The sequence below is a fragment of the Mytilus galloprovincialis genome, chromosome 3 (genome assembly GCF_965363235.1).
Source record: "Mytilus galloprovincialis chromosome 3, xbMytGall1.hap1.1, whole genome shotgun sequence".
Lineage (NCBI taxonomy): Eukaryota > Metazoa > Mollusca > Bivalvia > Mytilida > Mytilidae > Mytilus > Mytilus galloprovincialis.
Window position 1 is genome coordinate 36,080,325 of NC_134840.1, and position 20,485 is coordinate 36,100,809.

At 30.2% G+C, this 20,485-nt stretch overlaps 1 protein-coding gene across 3 annotated transcripts in view; it reads right to left on the minus strand.

Moving 5' to 3' along the window:
- The window catches only part of LOC143067824 (uncharacterized), a 31,105-nt gene extending 14,122 nt beyond the window's left edge, over positions 1-16,983 (minus strand). The window contains exons 1-3 of one of the 3 annotated variants that reach the window (XM_076241389.1): positions 16,701-16,983; positions 13,354-13,570; positions 11,309-11,610 (exon numbers count right to left, since the gene is read on the minus strand). In XM_076241389.1, the coding sequence (XP_076097504.1) occupies positions 11,309-11,552 (244 nt within the window). In that variant the 5' untranslated portion in view covers positions 11,553-11,610; positions 13,354-13,570; positions 16,701-16,983. Of the gene's footprint in view, positions 1-2,772; positions 3,097-8,554; positions 8,706-11,308; positions 11,611-13,353; positions 13,571-16,700 lie in introns of those variants that run through there. The other 2 variants (XM_076241390.1, XM_076241392.1) reach the window with 2 other exon arrangements.
- Positions 16,984-20,485: the final 3,502 nt, after the last annotated feature.

Here is a 20,485-nt window from a genome sequence, read left to right on the forward strand (position 1 = left end):
CTCCACTAATGTAACTATTTCCCACTGAAGTCACCTATTCAATCAAATATGACAAGAATGGAGTTTGGGGATAATTTAAATAGAGTTATATCTTTATATCATAAAATTTGTATTCGATTTCATATGAAAGTATATAGAAAAGCATAGTATGAGCGAGAAAAAAGAAGTTTGTGTGTTCTTATATTCAATTGGCTTTTTAAATGATTTTATGGATGATGTCATACAAATAAACAATTATCTGACCTAAATTACATCATACCAATTTAGTTACATGCTACATGATTCATGTTTTATAATATACATTTGTATGATGATATATTTTATAGTCTTTAATTTTACATGTTTTAGAGAATAAATCATTAGCATCAAGTATGTTGACTATTGATAAAGTAGGTCAAATATAAGTTGCTATTAGCTCATCTATTGACCAAAATGTTTACTGAGGTTAACCTTAGTCACCACAAATACCATTACAGAAGTAATTAACAAGAATCAATATCTCTGAAAAAGTGGCATGATGATAGTAAGGTTTACAAGTGGGTATGGGTATATTAGAAATATGCAGTGGTCAGTCTGTTAAATACTTCTTTAACCAAGGATTTGTTCTACACAAATCCTTGGTTTAACCATTATCCATAATATTATGAATAATACATTTACATATTTACATTATATATTTTATTTGCAAAGTTTCTTTAGATGAAAAAACCCTAAGACACTGGACCAATATACCATAAGTCCCTCCCCAAAAATAAGGAATCCATTTTATCTAACTTTATAATATGAAGAAAAAAAGACAATCAATAAATGAAAACCCTATCTAAAACATGATGTTATTAGTAATGACAGTTGAATCAGGACAGGTTAGAAACATTTTAAAATTTTCCATTGAGTGCAACTACAGGTGACAATATCAAAACCGTAAAAAAGTACTATATATATAATACTATTTGAAAAGTTCATATTTGACATGTATGACTAATAGTTTCTTTTAAAATTACTCATTTCTAAAATGCTATCCTGATTTAAAAAATAAAAGTTATACCTTTTCAAACATTAAAATGCATACAACCACACTTTCTCCCTGAACACAATGGATGATAAACATTCAGCTTTTTATTCTAAATGGTTTTTTTTTTTTTTTTTATATCTGAATGATTTTTTGTTGATTCTAGTATGAATTACCATAAACATACTTTCATTAAAATATTGAGAAAAAAGTCGATGCAGCTATAAAATAAAATTGAGAATGGAAATGGGGAATGTGTCAAAGAGACAACAACCCGACCATAGAACAGACAACAGCAGAAGGTCACCAACAGGTCTTCAATGCAGCGAGAAATTCCCGCACAAGGAGGCGTCCTTCAGCTGGCCCCTTAACAAATATATATACTAGTTCAGTCATAATGAACGCCATACTAAACTCCAAATTGTACACAAGAAACTAAAATTAAAAATAATACAAGACTAACAAAGGCCAGAGGCTACCGACTTGGGACAGACGCAAAAATGTGGCGGGATTAAACAAGTTTATGAAATCTCAACCCTCCCCCTATACCTCTAGCCAATGTAGAAAAGTAAACGCATATTCAGTTCAAGAGAAGTCCGAGTCTGTTTTCCATTTCTGGTGGGGAAAAATTATTCAAAGGATTTTTTTTCAATGGGAAACTTTGAATTTAATAGTAAACAATTATATAAATTTTACCCTAGATCATTTGTCTATGGAAATAAACCTTTTGTTAACGGCATGCATAACTTAAAAATAAAAAAAAACTGCTGATAGCTTATCAACATCAACCATATATCTTGTTTTATTCAAAATTACCAACTGCAGATGTAGTTACTAGAGCCAGATACATGAAACAAATAATAGTTCTTTCTGGTCATTCTTTACGTGCAAAGATGAAATTTAAATGAAAGAATAAATGTAAAGTACGGAAATCTGCATGTACTCTGCATGCACAAGATAAATTGTTATCACAGGAAACAGGCTGGTTTCTGATGTAAATTTAATTATACAATTTTTATTTACATTTCAAAAGATTTAGTGCAATGTAAATGAACCAAAAGGTTTCTGGTGTTTCATTATCTGTAAAACTAATTACAATCATGAATTCTTGAAAAGATATTGACCATTCAATTACTAAAACTGTTATTAAAATTAAATAAGTATATCTTTTATTTCACTTGAGTGTAGATCTATTGTCAGTAACCAGTAAATAATGGTTATGTGGTAAGAATTAAAATGTTTAAATAAATTATCAGAATTTTTGAGAGTGCAGTTGACTAATTTTGTTATTTTGTTGATTTAAAGACAAAGTTTATCTCCTAAGAAGCTGTTGTGTTTGGGTGGTTTGGGTTTGGATTCCTGTCTTGTTTTACATTAAATGAAAGATTCGACTACTTTAAGTATTAATTTTTCTTCTTTTCCAGGTCACATTCCTGCAAATGATGTAGAATTTTCTTTACTTATTTGCTAGATTGCTGACTATCATTCACATAGAATATTTCATCCATAACTACGGCATGTTAAAAATCTGTGTATACTTCTAAACGTTTTAAATATTTACAATTACTAGACCTTTTTAAATCTTAGATTAAGAGAAGGTTTCAATATTAAGGTATATCAAATTCTGTAATTGTTCAAATAATTCTCTCAATTTGACATTATATAATACTGAGATATAATACAGTAGGTTACTTTAACGTGTTTAAACTGACATTTAATAACTGTCTTCTACAAAACTATGAATAAAAGTTGATCTTACTCACCACATTTCTCATATGGTATATCATTTTGCTTTTTATATCTAAAGTCATTGTAATATTCCGGCATGATTGAATTGAAGATTTCACACGTAATAATCTATATTGCTACAACACTACAACAATACACTTGATGAACATCTATAGCCTCAATAAAATATCCCACACAAATACTTCTATGCAAAATATGCAGTAAATGTACTATCAACCAGCAAATGTCAATATCACTCGAAATCAAATTATTTTGCAGGGTACACTAAATGTGAACCATGTGTGTGAGTGTCTTGTTTACTGAATACAAATAATTTGTACACTGAATATTGTATACCAAACATAACATATATCAATCAACTTGTTTTGAATAGCATTAGTGACCTCTGACCCTTATCTTCTCTATCCTTGAATGATTATCTATAATTTTTCTAGCAATTAAGTTTTATTTGCTTCAGGTTAAAAAAAACGATGTTTAACAATTTTCTTTAAAATAAAATTGTAAAGGAAATTAGAAAATAGCTCCTTAGCAAAGATATTTAAATTGGATACACAAGTCCCACACAGTTGGATAATAATTATATCCTAATGGTAAAGAAACAGTTTATATTATAATAAACCACATGTACTTCCGAGGACCAACCAAGTGTACTAGTTTGTATCAAATGAACTCTTTCTATCATCATTATGTACATCATTTATTCATCTTTTGTATAACACTTTTGTAAATGTAAATCATCCATGGTAGACAGACTTTTCTTTAAAACTAAACTGGCCCCTTAAATCAAAGAAAGGAAAAAAACATGATATCACATCACTTTTTCTTGCTTCTGCTTCTTTGCTGTTTTGGTATTAGAACAGAGGGGTAGAAAATGGACCAAGAATTAAAGAAAGGAGACCAAATGAGCAAAATTTAGAATTAAATCTTACTTTAAAATCATAAGAAAGAACATAATTTCACTAGTGTTATAAAAAAATATTTGAATAATAGGAAAAGACAAAAATAAATTGAATATTATAAACTATTATAATAAAATGTCAAAAATGTTCTTCAAAAAATGATTTAATCATAGATATTAAAAATGTATGTGAGTTTCTAGGAGGAGTTGCAATAACATTAAGATAAAGTCAAAAGTATATTATTAGTCCCTATTTATAAGGCAGAGGACTAAAGAAAAAGATCTACTCTAACACTGTTAAATTGATTTTCTATGCACTTTAAAAGAATCGAACTGATTTAAATTAGAGGCAACAGTAATAAACAGATGTTTAAATCTCATAAATCAATTAAGAGGATACAAGTTGAGGTAAAAAACTCATAGTGAGAGTAGACCACACCTGACCTAGGTTCTTTTGGAGTTCCCAAGTTATCCCACTCAAAATGTCAATACCTGAGAAAGGCTAGTGTAACCTTACCTTAATTTAAATAAGATTGTATAATCTATTAAAAATAAATGTCTATGTTTTGACAGATTAACATAATTTCAATTTACATAAAATCTAAGCTTAAATACAAAGACATGGTTTAAGGTTAAAAAATTCCAGTTAATATTTGATGAAGAAATTAGTTTTCCTATACATGTTAAAAAATAAAATTGACTATATTTGTAAATTGCCATTATCATATTCTTGTCCTTTACTGGCATAAATATCATATTTATGGTTTATGGAAGTGTTCAATATTATCTGTCGTGTTTGGGAAGGGAATTGTAATTGAATTATAAAATCATGCAATCAAGGAGTGGGAAATCCTTAAAGATCTCCTCTCCTCATGATTATTTTTTGCAGGAATAAATGTGCTAAACTTCTCTCAAAGGAAAACCCACTTCATCCATCTTTTAGCCTTGATGTGCATTTAGAATTAACTGAATTGTATTAAAAACAAGAATGTGTCCATAGAACAGGTTGCCCCATTCACACTATCATTTTCTGTGTTCAGTGGACCATAAAATTGGTGTTAAAACTCTAATTTGGCATTAAAATTAGAAAGATCATATCATAGGGAACATGTGTACTAAGTTTTATGTTGATTGGACTTCAACTTCATCAAAAACTACCTTGACCAAAAACTTTTACCTGAAGCAGGACAGATGGACAGACGAATAAATGAATGAATGCACGAACAGACAGACAGACCAGAAAACATAATGCCCTTTAATATCGTAGGTGGGACATAAAAATCTTTAGAAAAAAATGATATGATTTCCATCTCACTTTACAACACATGATTGTTGAATAACCCTCTTCCCCTCCATCCACCCCAACCCCCAAAGTAATATTTTTTTCTATCAATGTTATATATTTACACACAAAAAAATATATGAGCATATATAAATATTTACTTAGAAAAGAAATTCTATTTTTTCAAATTGTTGTAAATCAAATGAAGTGCGTCAAAAGAGCTTTTTCTTGATAAAGATAAAAATTAAACCTAATATGGATAATTTAATATGTAAATTAAGAAAATTTCTAACAAAGAATTAATTTTAAAGTGTATCTGAGAGAATTATATTAAATCTCCTTGAAAATAAACCAATCAATTGTTGTGTGGTAAACACAATATGTAAGTACTTTACACAGAACCTGGAATGTGGACATCTCTAACATATTAACATGGTGTACAATGCTTCCTCCCTAACTCAAGCCAATCATTCATTAAAGAAGAGAAATCACTTAAGTGGACTCTTCTCTTATCAACCTAGGGATGAAGCTTAGTCTATTTTATTTATTTAACAATAAATGTTACGTAATATGGGTTTCTGTCTCATTGAAGTATACCAATTCTCTTTTTAATCACATCATATGGATTAAAAGTGTCACAAGGTAAATTTTATCTAAACAGCAACCCTACAAAATAACAAAGCCAGAATTACATCTAGAGGGCAACATTCATTCTTCAATAATGAGCAGGTGTCTATACCCATATGTCAAGATCTTAATCAACCTAGGTCATGAGGAGCTGTAAAATTACCAAAGGCATCAACATCAACTTACTTAAAGACAAATAACAGATAAAACTGTTACAAGCACTTTACAAGAAGCAAAGGTTAACTAGTACTGAGTACTCAACTACCCTATTTCTATCCTGATCAGTAGATTCAAGGGGCCATATAGGAAGATGGTACAGTACATATCATTGCATACCCTTAACCAATATATTCCCCCAAAAACTTATTTTGAAAATCAATGCTTTTGAATAAGGACATATGGTTGGAACCCCCTGTTTTTCCCTTTTAAAAAGGACTGGAAATTTGCTGATACTGGTGCAATATATTGAAAAGCCACATAACATTCTCTATTTTATATGACAATAAAGATCTGCACCATGAGCTCATGATACATCCGTTGCTTTTTCACCGGAAAGGGTTCCATTACTCCTCAGTGTCATACCACAAATCTATAAAAAGAATTGAGGAAAGCTTACTTTAATAAACATAAACCAGTCACCAAAGTTTCATGAAACTTAAAGCATTTGTGATTAAATGTCTAAAAACTGGAGACCCCCCCTTTTGATAAAAACCAATAACCTAGATACGTACAATCAACAATTTATAAAAATGTAAAAGGGAGCTGTCATCATCGTCTTTGAAAGTGATTTTCCAATAAATGGTATTTCATAATAAACAAGTTAAAATAACATCAACTTTTTGTTAGTCTTCTTTGAAGGACATACTGGAGGATACCCAAGACCAATTTACGAGGAAATCAATCAATCACTGCTGTTTTCTTTTGTTGCCAATATCATTTCTTAATAATAATCATCATGCCAGGAAAATAAAATGTTATTAGAAAAATCCATCTTATTTGAGTTTCTATACAAATTTCTTTAGAAAATACACAATTTTCTTTTTTGGTTAGTTAGTGCATAAGAAAAGGTTAATTTTTGATTTTATCTTATCAAAATAAACTTTTCAGTAATAGACAATGATGATGCGTAAATTAAAAACCCAAATAAAACTTTACACCCAAACAATACTTAATCAGATACTTTAAACTAATTTAACATATATAATGTCAAGTGGTACAATCAGACAATTAGTCATGAGTCCTGGTCCAATTAAGAGACACTCATTTCACGACCTAATAAACATAAACAGAAAATTTAAGATAAACTTAAAGTCAAAGCAAAATTTTGCTATTTTCTGTTCTTGATGATTTGTCCATTTAAGAATTAAAACTATCTTATTGAACTGTTTTAAAAATTTAAGATATTACTCATAACCCATTAACCTTTTAGACTACCTTATAAAGGGTAACAGAAGGTTCCAAGTCTTTATTTGAAAAACTGATTGATTGTTGGTTGCCATAGGCAGATCCAGGGGGGGCCTGAGGGCCCCAGGCCCCCTTTTCGTGGGAAAATTTTTGTTGATTATATAGGGAATCACTGAAGCACGACTGGAGCGGCCCCCCCTTAGGTCAGTCAGCAGGCCCCACTTTATGAAAAGTTCTGGATCCGCCACTTGTTGCTAAACGTCCAGTGGCAAATATTTTATGCATGATCACGACAAGTATATATTTGAAAGACAATAGAAAGTAAAGACATGCAATTTGTACTTTTCTTGTCAGTATAAAAATTAGTTTGTGTGGTATGAATTCCAGTCTGAGAGTTCCAATGAAATGGATATAAGCAATTATAGGCAACCCTTGTCAGGCTAGTCATAATCAGCATTAGCATTTTTCTATACTGTGAAGAACTGAATATTTTTAAAACCAGTAACAGGGCATTGGGATATTTTTCTCTGGCCAATGATTTATATTTGGTATTGAAATTACCCAATTAAATACATTGAACATGTCATATTTAGGAACGCTCTAAAATTACATGACCTAAAGATTATTGCTATAAAAGGGCAATGTTCTTCAACCTTATTATTTAAGTTGAGCAGTTAACACCTAAAATATCAAGTTCAAGAAAGATATACATCAAACCTTTTCATAATAGACAAAAAAAGTATAATATTTTTTCTTGATATATTTAAATTTAATGTGACCACAACAATCACCCCTTACAACAAAAATATTGTGATGATCTGTGAGAATAAGTGCAAATAAAAGAGCATAATTATGCCTCCTTGTTTTCCTGTATTGTTGGATTGTTGTCTTCTTCATGTACACAATGAATTATCTATGTGTTAAAGAGTTTCAAGGTTTTTGTAGAATTAACCATTTAGTTATTTGGGACCTGCAGTTATCGTTGAACTGGTAAATTTCTTGTCTCTATCTAAAATTCTTTAATTTTTCTAGTAGCAGTCAAAAATTGCCATACTTCATTTTTCTTCTTATCAACTTTTAAAAAAAAGCTACTCTTAATATAAATTTCAGCATTGCTTTCAAGGCATGTACCCCTTCATAACATGATATAGAGATTTATTAATTATAACTTCAAGCAATTTATTACATTAATATAATTGTACACTGAGGCAAAATCAAAATTTCTTACTGTACTCTAAGATATTTATTTTCATTTGCAAACCTTTGTGATAGAAAAACAACAATAATCAAAACAGACAGATACTGTATTGTATTATTTATCAACAGATCAGTCAGTTTACCTTAAGTACATAGATAGGTAACTTATACCCTTATCTACTTAGTACTGTAGATACAACAATGTAAATAAGTAGAACATGTAGTTTAAAAAGTAAACGACTTATAGGTAAAATAAAAATACCTTCCTTTCCTGACATGTTATATCTTTTACGAAATCATGTTTTATTGATTTTTAAAAGATTTCTTTAATACTAAATAAAATTAATGATATAGATCTGAGGATTTATAGAAATCTGACCCTACATACCTTGATTATTTAAAAGCGGGACTTGCACATGGTTTTCCATATCATAATAATCGTCATCTGGTAGTAATTCCAAGTAAATAACGGGTTCATCCATATGAAATTGTATTGGTCCACAAAATCACATGATGAAGGCTTTTTACTTATTCAGATATTGATTATCAAAGAATTGATAAACTATCACTGATTTAAATGTGATTGACCAAATAATTCACTATACAATTTTAAAATGTCTATTATGTCTTCTGTGTAAAACCAAATAATAATTTTTGGCGGAAAAATTCAGTGTTTTCTGACAATTGTATTGCTGATTAATCTGCTGTGAATCTCAATAACGTGCAACAAACTACAATGATAACTTCATTTAATGCAACAACGGGGGCAAAAATCTGTCCACGCAAAATCATTATTTAAAATGAAGGACGTTCCCTGTCTACCCTAATTACTGACCACAGCCAGTGAATTGGACTTTCTCCAGTATTGTATAGCCTACTGTTCACCAAAGGTTACCACTAGATTATACAAATATCTTCACAGCTTTTTTTAATAATACTTGATAAAGGGTAAACAAACTACAGGTTATAGATTAAATGTTTCAATTCTGAATATTCTTTTAAATAGATAAATGATATTCCCAATGAATTCTACCCATCCTCAAATGTTTTAGAAAATATCAATATTAATGAATTACAATATTTCTCCACATCATATATGAGCCTAAAGAAAAAATCGCCCAACCAGTGTGACCAGTAAAGTTCAAGGTTATTCTAGATATACATTGCTACATATGGTAGTCAAAACATAACTGTTATCAATGTTTGCAGATTTATAATATTCATTATAGTAGGAGCATGACAGTTCATATTACTTTTCTAGTAACTTTATATCATTTGCATCTTACTCATCAAATTCATCAAAAGTTACTTGTACTATTATATCATCAACATGTATTTTATACAAAGCAAACATATTCCTTTATAGACTAAACAACCACTTACTAGCAATAATACTGAACTCAGTGCACGTAATGAACTTTCTGGCTGTGGTTTAAAATAGCAACTACGATATGACTTTTAAAAAATTTCTTTATAAAATATATTCTCAAATCAAATAACCAGAAACAAGAGTTGTAGTTGTAGTTATGTTTTTAATCTTCATCTTTATTTTTGAATTATTTTTTAACAGTCCAGGCATAAATCATTTCCTAATTTGTATTGTTATATTTCTAAGCTTATAATTTTTAACATATAAATCCATTGAATTTATTAATCCATTAAATAAACTTTTTAATAACCTTCATCTAGATAATACTGTTGTAAGATATTTGATTATAGTCCCTTTTCTTTTTTGTCATTCATCACTTCAAACTTTTTTTAAACATCAATAATTTATCACATATCCAAACTTATATGTCTTTAACTAAATATTTCTTTTTACAAAAGTTTAGCAAAGGTTTTGGTAAGGCACCAAAGTCTACAGCTATATTAGTGTGATTAGTCCTCCTATTCATACGGCCAAAAGAAGGTAAAATGTAAAATAACAAAAATATCGAACTTGAATCTGAAAAGTACCTTATCAAATGGCATATTCAAAAGCCCAGACACATCAAATGAATGGAAAACAACTGTCATATTCCTGACATTTTCTTATGCAAAAAAATAGTGAATTAAACCTAGCTAGCTAAATCTCTAACTCATTATCAATCAATATTTCAAGGGAATAAAGCCTAGGTAAAGTCATTATTGGGTCTATTTATATGAAATGATAGAGATAATCACTGAATATGAAATTATATCAAAATTCCCAACTAGAAGAAAAGAATTGAAAAGAATAACATCATAATTGTAATGGCTAAAAAACTCTAAAGCTATTCTTCTGTTTCTAAATGTGAACGTGATAAGAAATTTCTTCAGACTATAAACTTAAAGTCAACAGCATTGTACTATATAGTTTTAAAAAGTTTAATCATCCAACTTAAATTTTTGAGTTACATTCTGATGAATGAAATCTATACATATTGAAAGATTACTCTGCATGAAATCAATGTCATGAATGTGTTTTATCTTCATCAAAAAATATGTCATAAGGTGAATGCATGTATTTTTCATAAGAACAATATGCATTTGTCTGTTTTAATTTTATCTTTAAATATCTAAATACAAAATTGGGGCAAAAGTCAATGTGATAGCAACCAAATGAAACAAAGAAACCAAAAGGCATTCACTCCAGTCAATACAAGGTAAAATAAAAATCAAATATTAAATTCGACTTAATCTTACACTAGCTTAAACCAAAACTTTAACCTGAAACAGGATGAATGGACTAAAGAAGGGATGGATGCACACCAATAAACATAATGTGCCCTACAGTGGCGTATCCAGAAATTTTCATTAGTGGGGGCTGCTGACTGCCTAAGAGGGGCACTCCTGTCATGCTTCAGTGATTCCCTATATAACCAACCAAAATTTTCCAACAGAAAGGGGGCAGCCCCCCCCCCCCCCTAAATCTGCAGCTGCCCTACTATAGAACCAGGGCATCAAATATCTATAAATACATAAATTAAAAAATCTTCTGATAATGTTTTCACCCTGTCCACTGTCCACTAAGTTAAAAAAAAAAAAAAAAAAAAACAGTTTGAGATTTATAATTCCTAAATTCCTAATAAAGTTTCCTTTTGGATTTTATTTTCAGGTTCAAAATTTCTACTATGTAATTATTTGCTTAAAAGTGTATATATATGTAGTATTTTGTACTAACCAGAATCAAATCTTAACTCCCTCATATTCACTGGTTTCTTCTGAACACTGTTAATCTGTGGATATCCGATTTCTTTGTGTGGATGTTGTGGAACTGGTCCTTTTTTCTTATCCACGTCCTGTGAATCTCTTGCTAAAGGATGTAGGTAGTCTGTAAATTTAACATCTGCCGTGGAAATTGCAACATTAAGTGGATCATGTCCAAGGTATCCACTGTAGTTGTCGGCCGGTTCTTTTTGATCCATTGGACTATGAAGTAGACTTAATCCACTTGACACAATTTATCACTACCAATCCTGCAGTCTTTAAAGTAAAACGCAAATATATGTCATTTACCACAATTGTATATTATTAATGGCCATCAAAACAAAGAAACAACTTATAATACATAAAAGATAAATATTTATACTTAATTACACCCTCATCAATGATAAGACAGGAAAAATCACAACATAAAAGTATCTCTTATTTGAAACATTATCAATATCTACCTGATTAGTTTGAATTCATTGAGACATGATATAAAATTTTATTTGGGTCCAATCATGGAAGTAATTACTTCCATGGTCCAATTAAGGATTGTTAATATGAACAGTAGTGATTGATTTACTGACATCATGGAAGTAATATCTAAATATTACTTCCATGCTGACATTAACTGATTTATGATCTACATCCAATATATTTTTACTCATCCTTCAATTTTTCATAAATTATAGTATAAAGAATAATAAGGTATACATATACATTAGTTTCACTTTTATTACACTTCCATTTGAATTTAATAAAAAGAATCTTAAAATTAGCATATAATAGTCTCATGAATAAGCCATATGTGTTTTTGCCCATTAAAGGCCTTGTACAAAAGTCAATCTGTACCAATGTCAAGAGGTGGAAAAATATTTGTACATTTCTTACTATAACAAAGGGAAATAACTCAAACAATTTGACAGTGGCAAGTTTAAGATAAAGATAAAGATAAAGATAACGATATAGGAATATATACATACTTTTTAATCTGTAGTTTTTTCTGATCTGAACTGTATGAACATTTGATTTTATTCATTTTAATACATTTGTGACTTAAACAGTTCCAGGATATATAATTCTTACCTGTTGTGAAGAGACACATTTATGGTTTTCTCAATAAACCACAAGTTATATAGGTTGCACATGACTTGTTTCAAAAATCACTTATACATTATATAGATTTATGTAGGTAAATTTATTAAATGTGTAGTGATTTCACTGTTTGACATTCATAATAAGTTTAATACAATGATCTGGTTCAGCACGTGGGAAAATATTAAGAAGGAAAAAAAATTCACACTGAATGCTGTGTCCTGTATTTTTTAATTTTTTTATTAAGATATTTGTTGCTGCTTATTTAAAAATGTATTTGCAGAGGTATAATGACCAGAGGACTTGAGAAGGAGTGGTCCAAAGGTTTTGACCATAAAATTTGGCAAAGGACGGACACAGTTTGGTATATTGCAATAGAAATAATAGTAAGAACCATCAGATTTTCTTCAAGGACTACTGGAACTTGGAAGAAAAAAGAGTTCCAGAACTCTGGACATGTAATGAAATTATGTGTCTAGTATTTGTTAATCAGAAATAAAAAAATGAATAATATTTTGTTTATTGCATTGACATTGCAAGCAAGATTGCTGCAATAAACTCTGTTACTGGTCACAATGTTTGATGAATACATGTTTTATTACTTATTTAAAAAAAGTTACAGGCCAACTTTTCTCTAACAAAAAAATACATTGATAAAATTGAGCATGGAAATGGGAAATGTGTAAAAGAGACAACAACCCGACCAAATAGCAGATAACAGCCGAAGGCCACTAATGAGGGGTGTTTCAGCTGGCCAATATTAAAGTCAAAATATACAATTTTAATGACCTGACAACAGTATAGTAACTATATATATCTTTTCATTCATTTCATTAGTAATTGATGAACAGATATTTAGAAATTTTAACTGTCAGGCTACAAATGAAATATACAGGTAAAGACATTTTCACTTACACTACTTACCTTAAAGGTGATATAGTTTCCTCTTTGTTCAATTGTAAAATCCCGTTTTTCACCACAACCTCAAAATGATAGATATGAATGCATGTTCCATCATATAACACAATGTAACATTATAATGACTAGACGTGCACCAAAATTTCTCTGTGTACTTTCACCTACACAACTTTATTTAGTCATTTTCACCTGATCGTCATTGTTGACAGATTGATAGCAGCCCCTGGCAAAAAATAAATCGTAAGAAAATATACAATGTATTATAGGTAGTTAACTCTGTAGGTGTCGTTAGATAGGTTAATACGTTTAACCTCTTTATTACAATTTTTCAGATTTGACATTTTATTTTCAGATTATAAAATTGCACAAAATTACAGGGATTAAATTTACTTGCCAATCAAATGTAATTTATCTATAAACGTAGGTCATATTATTCTCATTTATAAACTAGCAGACAAAATTAAATTACCATTTCTATACATACATATGAAGAAAGTAAAAATAGATGATTAATATACTTTTTCAAGTTCAGAATTTTTCCCCTTTTTTACCAGGTGTAGTCCAGTCAAACTAAGTTTGAACCTCAAACTAATTGCAACAGAAAATGTTTTAGTACTTATCTATAGCATTAATCCCAACATATACACTGAAAAAAAATATGATAAAATCAAACTTGAGGAAAACTCAAAATCAGCATTTTTAATTTCTTACGGAAATTAACATTGGAAAGGGAGATAAATCCACAAAAATGAGTCTTTTTTTTTGGTTGATTATCATAAAATTCATGTAAAATATGATACTTTGATGGGGTTATAAGTCATATTTGACTATATTATATAATATTCTGCTCATGAAATATACAAATCCAAAGTGTTATGGGTATTTTTAATTTTTTTTGCACTGTTTTCATTTAGAAAATTGCAAATTTATGGATTTGTGACCATCTTGAAAAAAAAATGTGAATATTTGATATTGTTTATATCTGTAAATTATATTTGTTCAGCATCTATCTTCCTTGTTTAGAGATACTTTAAACCACAAAAAGAAGTACATATGCTGAATTAGTTTTATTCAATTTGAGATTCTTATCTTGATATGCTGATAAATCTAATAAATGGTTAACTAATGAATTTGGAGCTTGATAAAAGTTATGAAAACACCTTAAGAGTTGGATGTTATACTCTCAAGACAGCTAAAATATCAGAAACCAATACATTCTGTTGAAGAGAAGCGGTAAAGTTATAATTTTGTATCAATTTTTATTGATATTTCTGCTTTTTCGCAGAGTTATCTCCCACATCAATGCTAATCTCCATAGGAATTTTAAAACCCTGATTTTTAAGTTTTCCTCAAGTTTGATTTTATGGGACTTTTTTCCAGTGTATATTTAAGGTATAATGCTTAAGATTAAAATTTTTAAACATACTATTGCAATTACTTCAAGGTTAGGGTCAAATTTATGCTAGATTGACTGGACTAGTGATCTGACAGTTGAAAGGCCTCTTACATATAAGACTTTCAAAACAAAATACTTAAAAGGGAAGGTGTTTTAGATACAAATTTGGTCTTGGGAGCACAAGGCATTCTCCCAATATTGAAATATATTCTGGAAAATATTTGGGCTATGATTACCAAGGGGGTCTCATTGGGGGGTTCCGATCCCGGATCCCGCTTACTGTTTTGTCAGATTCCCGTATCCCGCTTACACTATGTACGTAAGCAATTCTCATGTTTTTGTCATTTCCCGGGTCCCGCTAGACCTCATTTCCCGTTTTCACGACACAATAATTTGACTTTCACGTGTCACGCTTACAAAAAATCGGCAATCCCGCGTCACGCTTAGACCCGAATGAGACCCACTACCAATGCCAATTTGGTCTGTAGTAATTCACCAACAAAACTGCAGAAAAATTTACATCAACCATGAACAGTTTTTGTTGCATCTATTTGAACCATTACAGTTAAGTAATTTCTCCAAAATAAAATGACATTCAGTGACATTTGTTGTAATAATTGATCCTAAATTAATAAACCATGAATTTGAAGTTTTAGTCAGGTGTTCCATCACAAGGCTTGTCATACTGATGTGTACATCTTTTCACCATATGCAATGCTACCAACCAGCAATTGGAAAAGGACTCCATGAACAATAATTATAGCAGTAATTTGAATAAAATTTAGAAATGAGGCTGAAGGTAAATGACCCCTTTAACACCATATTTTCAACCTTAAAATTCTTCTATAAACTAAATCTAATATTTAATTATAATAATAAGCTCTTTGGTCGGGTTGTTGTCTCTTCGACACTTTCCCCATTTCCATTTTCAATTTTATTAATTGATTGAAAGTTGTTTGCCTTACGTCCAGTGGCAAATATTTTATGCATGTTCAGAACGAGGACAAATTAACTAGACAATTACACTAATACTAAGTAGATATTGACCCGATCATGTACAAAAATACAGAATAACTAGGGTGCACCAGCTGAGTTGTGATTTTTATTGGTTTGTAGTAAAAGAAACAGAATATAATGAAGACTGTGAAGTATACTGAAAATGTATGTCAAATGATAGAACATCAAACATTTGCCATAATTTCAGACAATTGATTGCTTGTGACAGTAACCTTAAACCAAGTTATAAAAAACAATAGGGGGACTTTTTTCACAAACCAAGGCACATCATCTACTACAAGTTAAAACACCAACAATTGATCAATAAATCAAGGATCTGTTTGTTCAAGAATGACATGGGTTCTTCTCTTCCTAGTGAAGCATTTAAAGATAAAACTCTGCTGTACATGTTATCCCACACTGACAATACAACAAATTATCAATTATATTCATTATAGTAATCATAATACTTAGAAATACACATATTTTGGAACAACAAATAGCCTTGTCCTTGTTTGTCTTTTTTAACATTGACACTGACATATAAAATGGCATGTTTTTGTGTCAAAATATTTGCATTTAGAACTATACAATATAATTTCATATTTTTTCTACTATATTTCTTATAGGTTTCCATGTAAAAAAAATTAAAAGAGTGTGATAAATATTCAAACCCATAATCGAAAACAAACTGACAATGCAATTACAAAAAATAAAAAACCACAAAAAGACAAACAGTACACAAAACACAACATAGAAAAAGACTTATCAACTCAAACCCCACCACAAACCATAGGTGATTTCAGGTGCTCAGGAAGGGTAAGTTTGTATGCTTGCTTGCTTGTGTACCATAATTTCAGGGCTATTACATACCTATAAGAATTTGATTGTGGGTTGTTTTCTGATGACTCTCGTGTATTTATCATATAAACTAGTTTTAGTGGTTATTTACTATACATACTTTTTCAACAGGTTCTCCATAAAATACAAAGCAGCCCATACATTGTTCTTTCCCATCTGCTCCATGTTGTTAACACCTATTTGTTTTACACTGTATCTCTGGCTTTTGTTTAGGTGAACGATGAAACAATTCATTTCAACTTCTAGCTTTTAAATTTACATTACTAACCCCTTGAATAAACTATATTCCAAGATTTTTTCATTTAACTATCTCTTAATCACTTATGAAGGTGGTTATTTCTCCAATGTGTGTGTTGGCTTGTGGAATTCTTCTTTGCAGTACCCTTACAAAAAGGGGAATACAAATTATATGTATATTCACATGTACTTTAATTTAAATAAGCTGTGCTGCATATGTACCATTAACACTCTGAAACAAACCTTTTAATACAAATGAATCCAGATGGTCAAACATTTGAAACTAAAAACATTCACTTTGAACAATAAATGTCACTTAGGGGACGACCATTTGATATTCGGGGGGGGGGGGGGGGGGCAGGAGGATTTTGAAAATAAACAACTCAGCCTTGATAATCACAAAAAATAAATGGTTTGTTCTGTGGTAGTTTGAAAATAAATTACCTGGTCTAATCTAAAGTATGAGATGGCACAAGATTCTTCATAACAAAATCTTTTTTCCCCAAAAAAGATCGGAAACACTTCCCAAATTTTTTAATAACAAAAGTATAAATATACTTGAAATGTCTGAAAATGGCATTTAACTTGAGGTTTATTGTCTCAGAAAACCTTACCTCACTTTTATTTTAACAGGGACATAACTACATGAAGGAAATTTCAAAACCAAACGCTTGTCTCCATATCAAATTGTGTTCATGGCCTTTCAAGAAGAAAGTTCTGTTTTCCCTCAGACTTATAGCCCTGATTTTTCGGGATCAATGTTTCTTATTTATTTGTCTTTTGTTCATTGATTGCCCTTCTGTATTCTGTTAGTGTTGCATTCCTTTTGTAATCTAGTAATTTTGTTATGAACTTGATCATGAGTTTAAAAAAACCAGCAGCCACAGACTTAACTATGTGAATTCCATTTTTGCTTTATCATGCACATTGATCTTTTGATGTTGTCCCTAGAAACTTCAGTCTTACACTGAATTTATACATTTTGCTTTGAGACCAAAATAAAAATTATTATAACAAAATTCATTTTCAGATTATGAAAGGGTCTTCCGAACACCCAGAAAGCATGATTTTGCATCATTTGTTCTATAGCTTCTTGGGCCTTCAGTGGCTCCAAAACCCTTCAAAATTTTTTTTCACATAATACCTAGAGAATTTGGTGTATAAATCATTAAATGTTGAAAAGCTGATATTGTTAAAAATAAATTGCTTCGCTGAGTGCAGCAGGATACGACTGCAGAGGTCCAGCCCTGAACAGTTGGGGTAAAAATGGACACAATATTCGCAATTGATACAGGTCTGAATTTGGATTGTAATCAAATATTTGACACAAAATAGGTTTCTGACACAGAATAACTGTAGTCAAAGAACTAAGAATTGGTTATATGATTAGAATTTATATTTAATTTTTTGCTTTTGTGCAATACATTATGCTGTTGCTAATTGACCCCCCTTTTTTTACCTATTTTTTTTATTATTTCAGTGGGAAAGGCTTTAGTTAAGAAACAAAATAAGCTAAAAATATTGATAGGTTATGGAGCTCATTTTCCAGATATTTGATTTAAAAAATAAGGCGGGAAAAGGCTGACTTGGACTTTAACCTTAGATTTGCATTGCTATTATTTGGGTCTCAAATCATAAGAAAAAAAATGACCTTTTATGAGCTATTAAATCTTATATAAAAAGATAAATGGGTGTTATGGGGCAAAATATTTTACCTTCTATCGTATGGTAAAAAACCAACGATTCCTAACATCTAACACAAGTTGCAAAACCTCACCTAAGTACATCCTTAAATACATTGTTCTTTAAATGTGATTGGATTACCTCCCTTACACTGCTTTAAAGTTGTCTTAATTGTCAATTAACCAGGAAACCCTTGTTTTGCCCCCTTTTTTGCCCCCAATTCCTAAATGGTTTGAGCCATAACCACCCAAATTCAATCCTCACCATCCCTCTCCGGTATGGAAACTTGTGGTAAAATTTCAAAGAGATTCATGCACTTAAACACAAGTTATTGTCTGGAAACTACTAAAATGCTTATTTTGGGCCCCTTTTTTGGCCCCTTATTCCTAAACTGTTTGGACCATAACCCCAAAATCAATCCCAATCTTTCTTTTGAGGTTATAAATCTTGTGCTTCAATTTCATGGATTTCTTTTTACTTATACTTAAGTTATTGTCCAGAAACCAACTGTCATAGGATGACGCTCATGACGAAGAAGACGACAACAACATGATACTGTACCAATATATGACCACAATAATTTTTTTCTGTAGTATAATAAACATACATGATAGAAATACAGATATTGTGTCCAAGCTTCCTCTGCAAGAACCTGACAACACTCAACTCTACTTACTTTTAATTATTATATCAGCCAATGACATTTTGGCCTTTACATTTTGATTTACAATAAAACCTGAGAATCTGAATGGTCTCTAAATTAGAAAGTAGAACAGAGCATTGTCATATTTTAGTAAGAAACACATGGATACATGGTCTGTTTTAATCAAATTGTATTAAAATGCACAACCTTGTCAGGAAAAAGCATGTTCACTTTCTTTATTAATTTTTATATATATATTCTTATTCATGTTAAATAAACTATTTACAACGCATGGACTTGATACTATGTTTTAACATTTCATGTATATTTGAGTCTAGATGTCACATATTTAACCATGGAGATGACCTCCGAAGACTGTCGACGGACATTTACAGGTAGTACTCATGTGCAATTGAATTTTTCTAGGTCTGTTTGAATTCATATTGAAGATTAAACAAGAATGTGTCCATAGTACATGGATTCCCAACTCACACTGTCATTTTCTATGTTCAATGGACTGTGAAATTGGAATTAAAATTATAAAGATCATTTTATAAGGTACATGTAACCAAATTTTCAAGTTTGACTTCATCTTCATCAAAAACTACCTTGACCAAAACCTTCAACCAAAAACAACCAAAAACTTTAACCTGAAGAGGAACAGATGGACGGATGAAATAAAGAAGGTATGCACAAACCAAAAAACATAAAAATTTGTTTATCATCTATTTTACCTGTATCAGAATGATTTTTTTGTGGATCGTTTCAGTCAACCAAATGGTTAATCTTTGTTTCAATTTCAATGTTAACATCCTTTCGTTACCTTCCATATGAATTACTATTGTTTAAATCATGCAGCGTTCAAACAGTGTCTTGCATTTGCTCTTTCAGTTACCCCATTCACCAAAGTTTATACAAATTGGTTAAAGTGTTTTTGCGTTAATGTCCCACATGTTGACGACAGACAGATAGATGGACTGATGGACAGATGGACAACGGTATACCAAAATATAGCCATTGATAGATTTAAGTAATGTGTACCGGTAAGTATATGGCAAGCCAAAGTGGACAAAAAGAGATTTTTGTTATATTAAAAAATAGTTTTCTAATAATGAAGAAATCATTTTCTAATATTACAAAATATTTTTTTAATATTAAAAAATACTGAATTTTCTAATATTAGAAAATTACTTTTTAATATTAGAAAATGAATTAACAATATTAGAAAATCCTTTTTTGATATTAAAAATTGATTTCTCAACATAAAAAATCTATAAAAAATTGATTTTTTAATACATCATGTACATGTATTAGCAAATGAT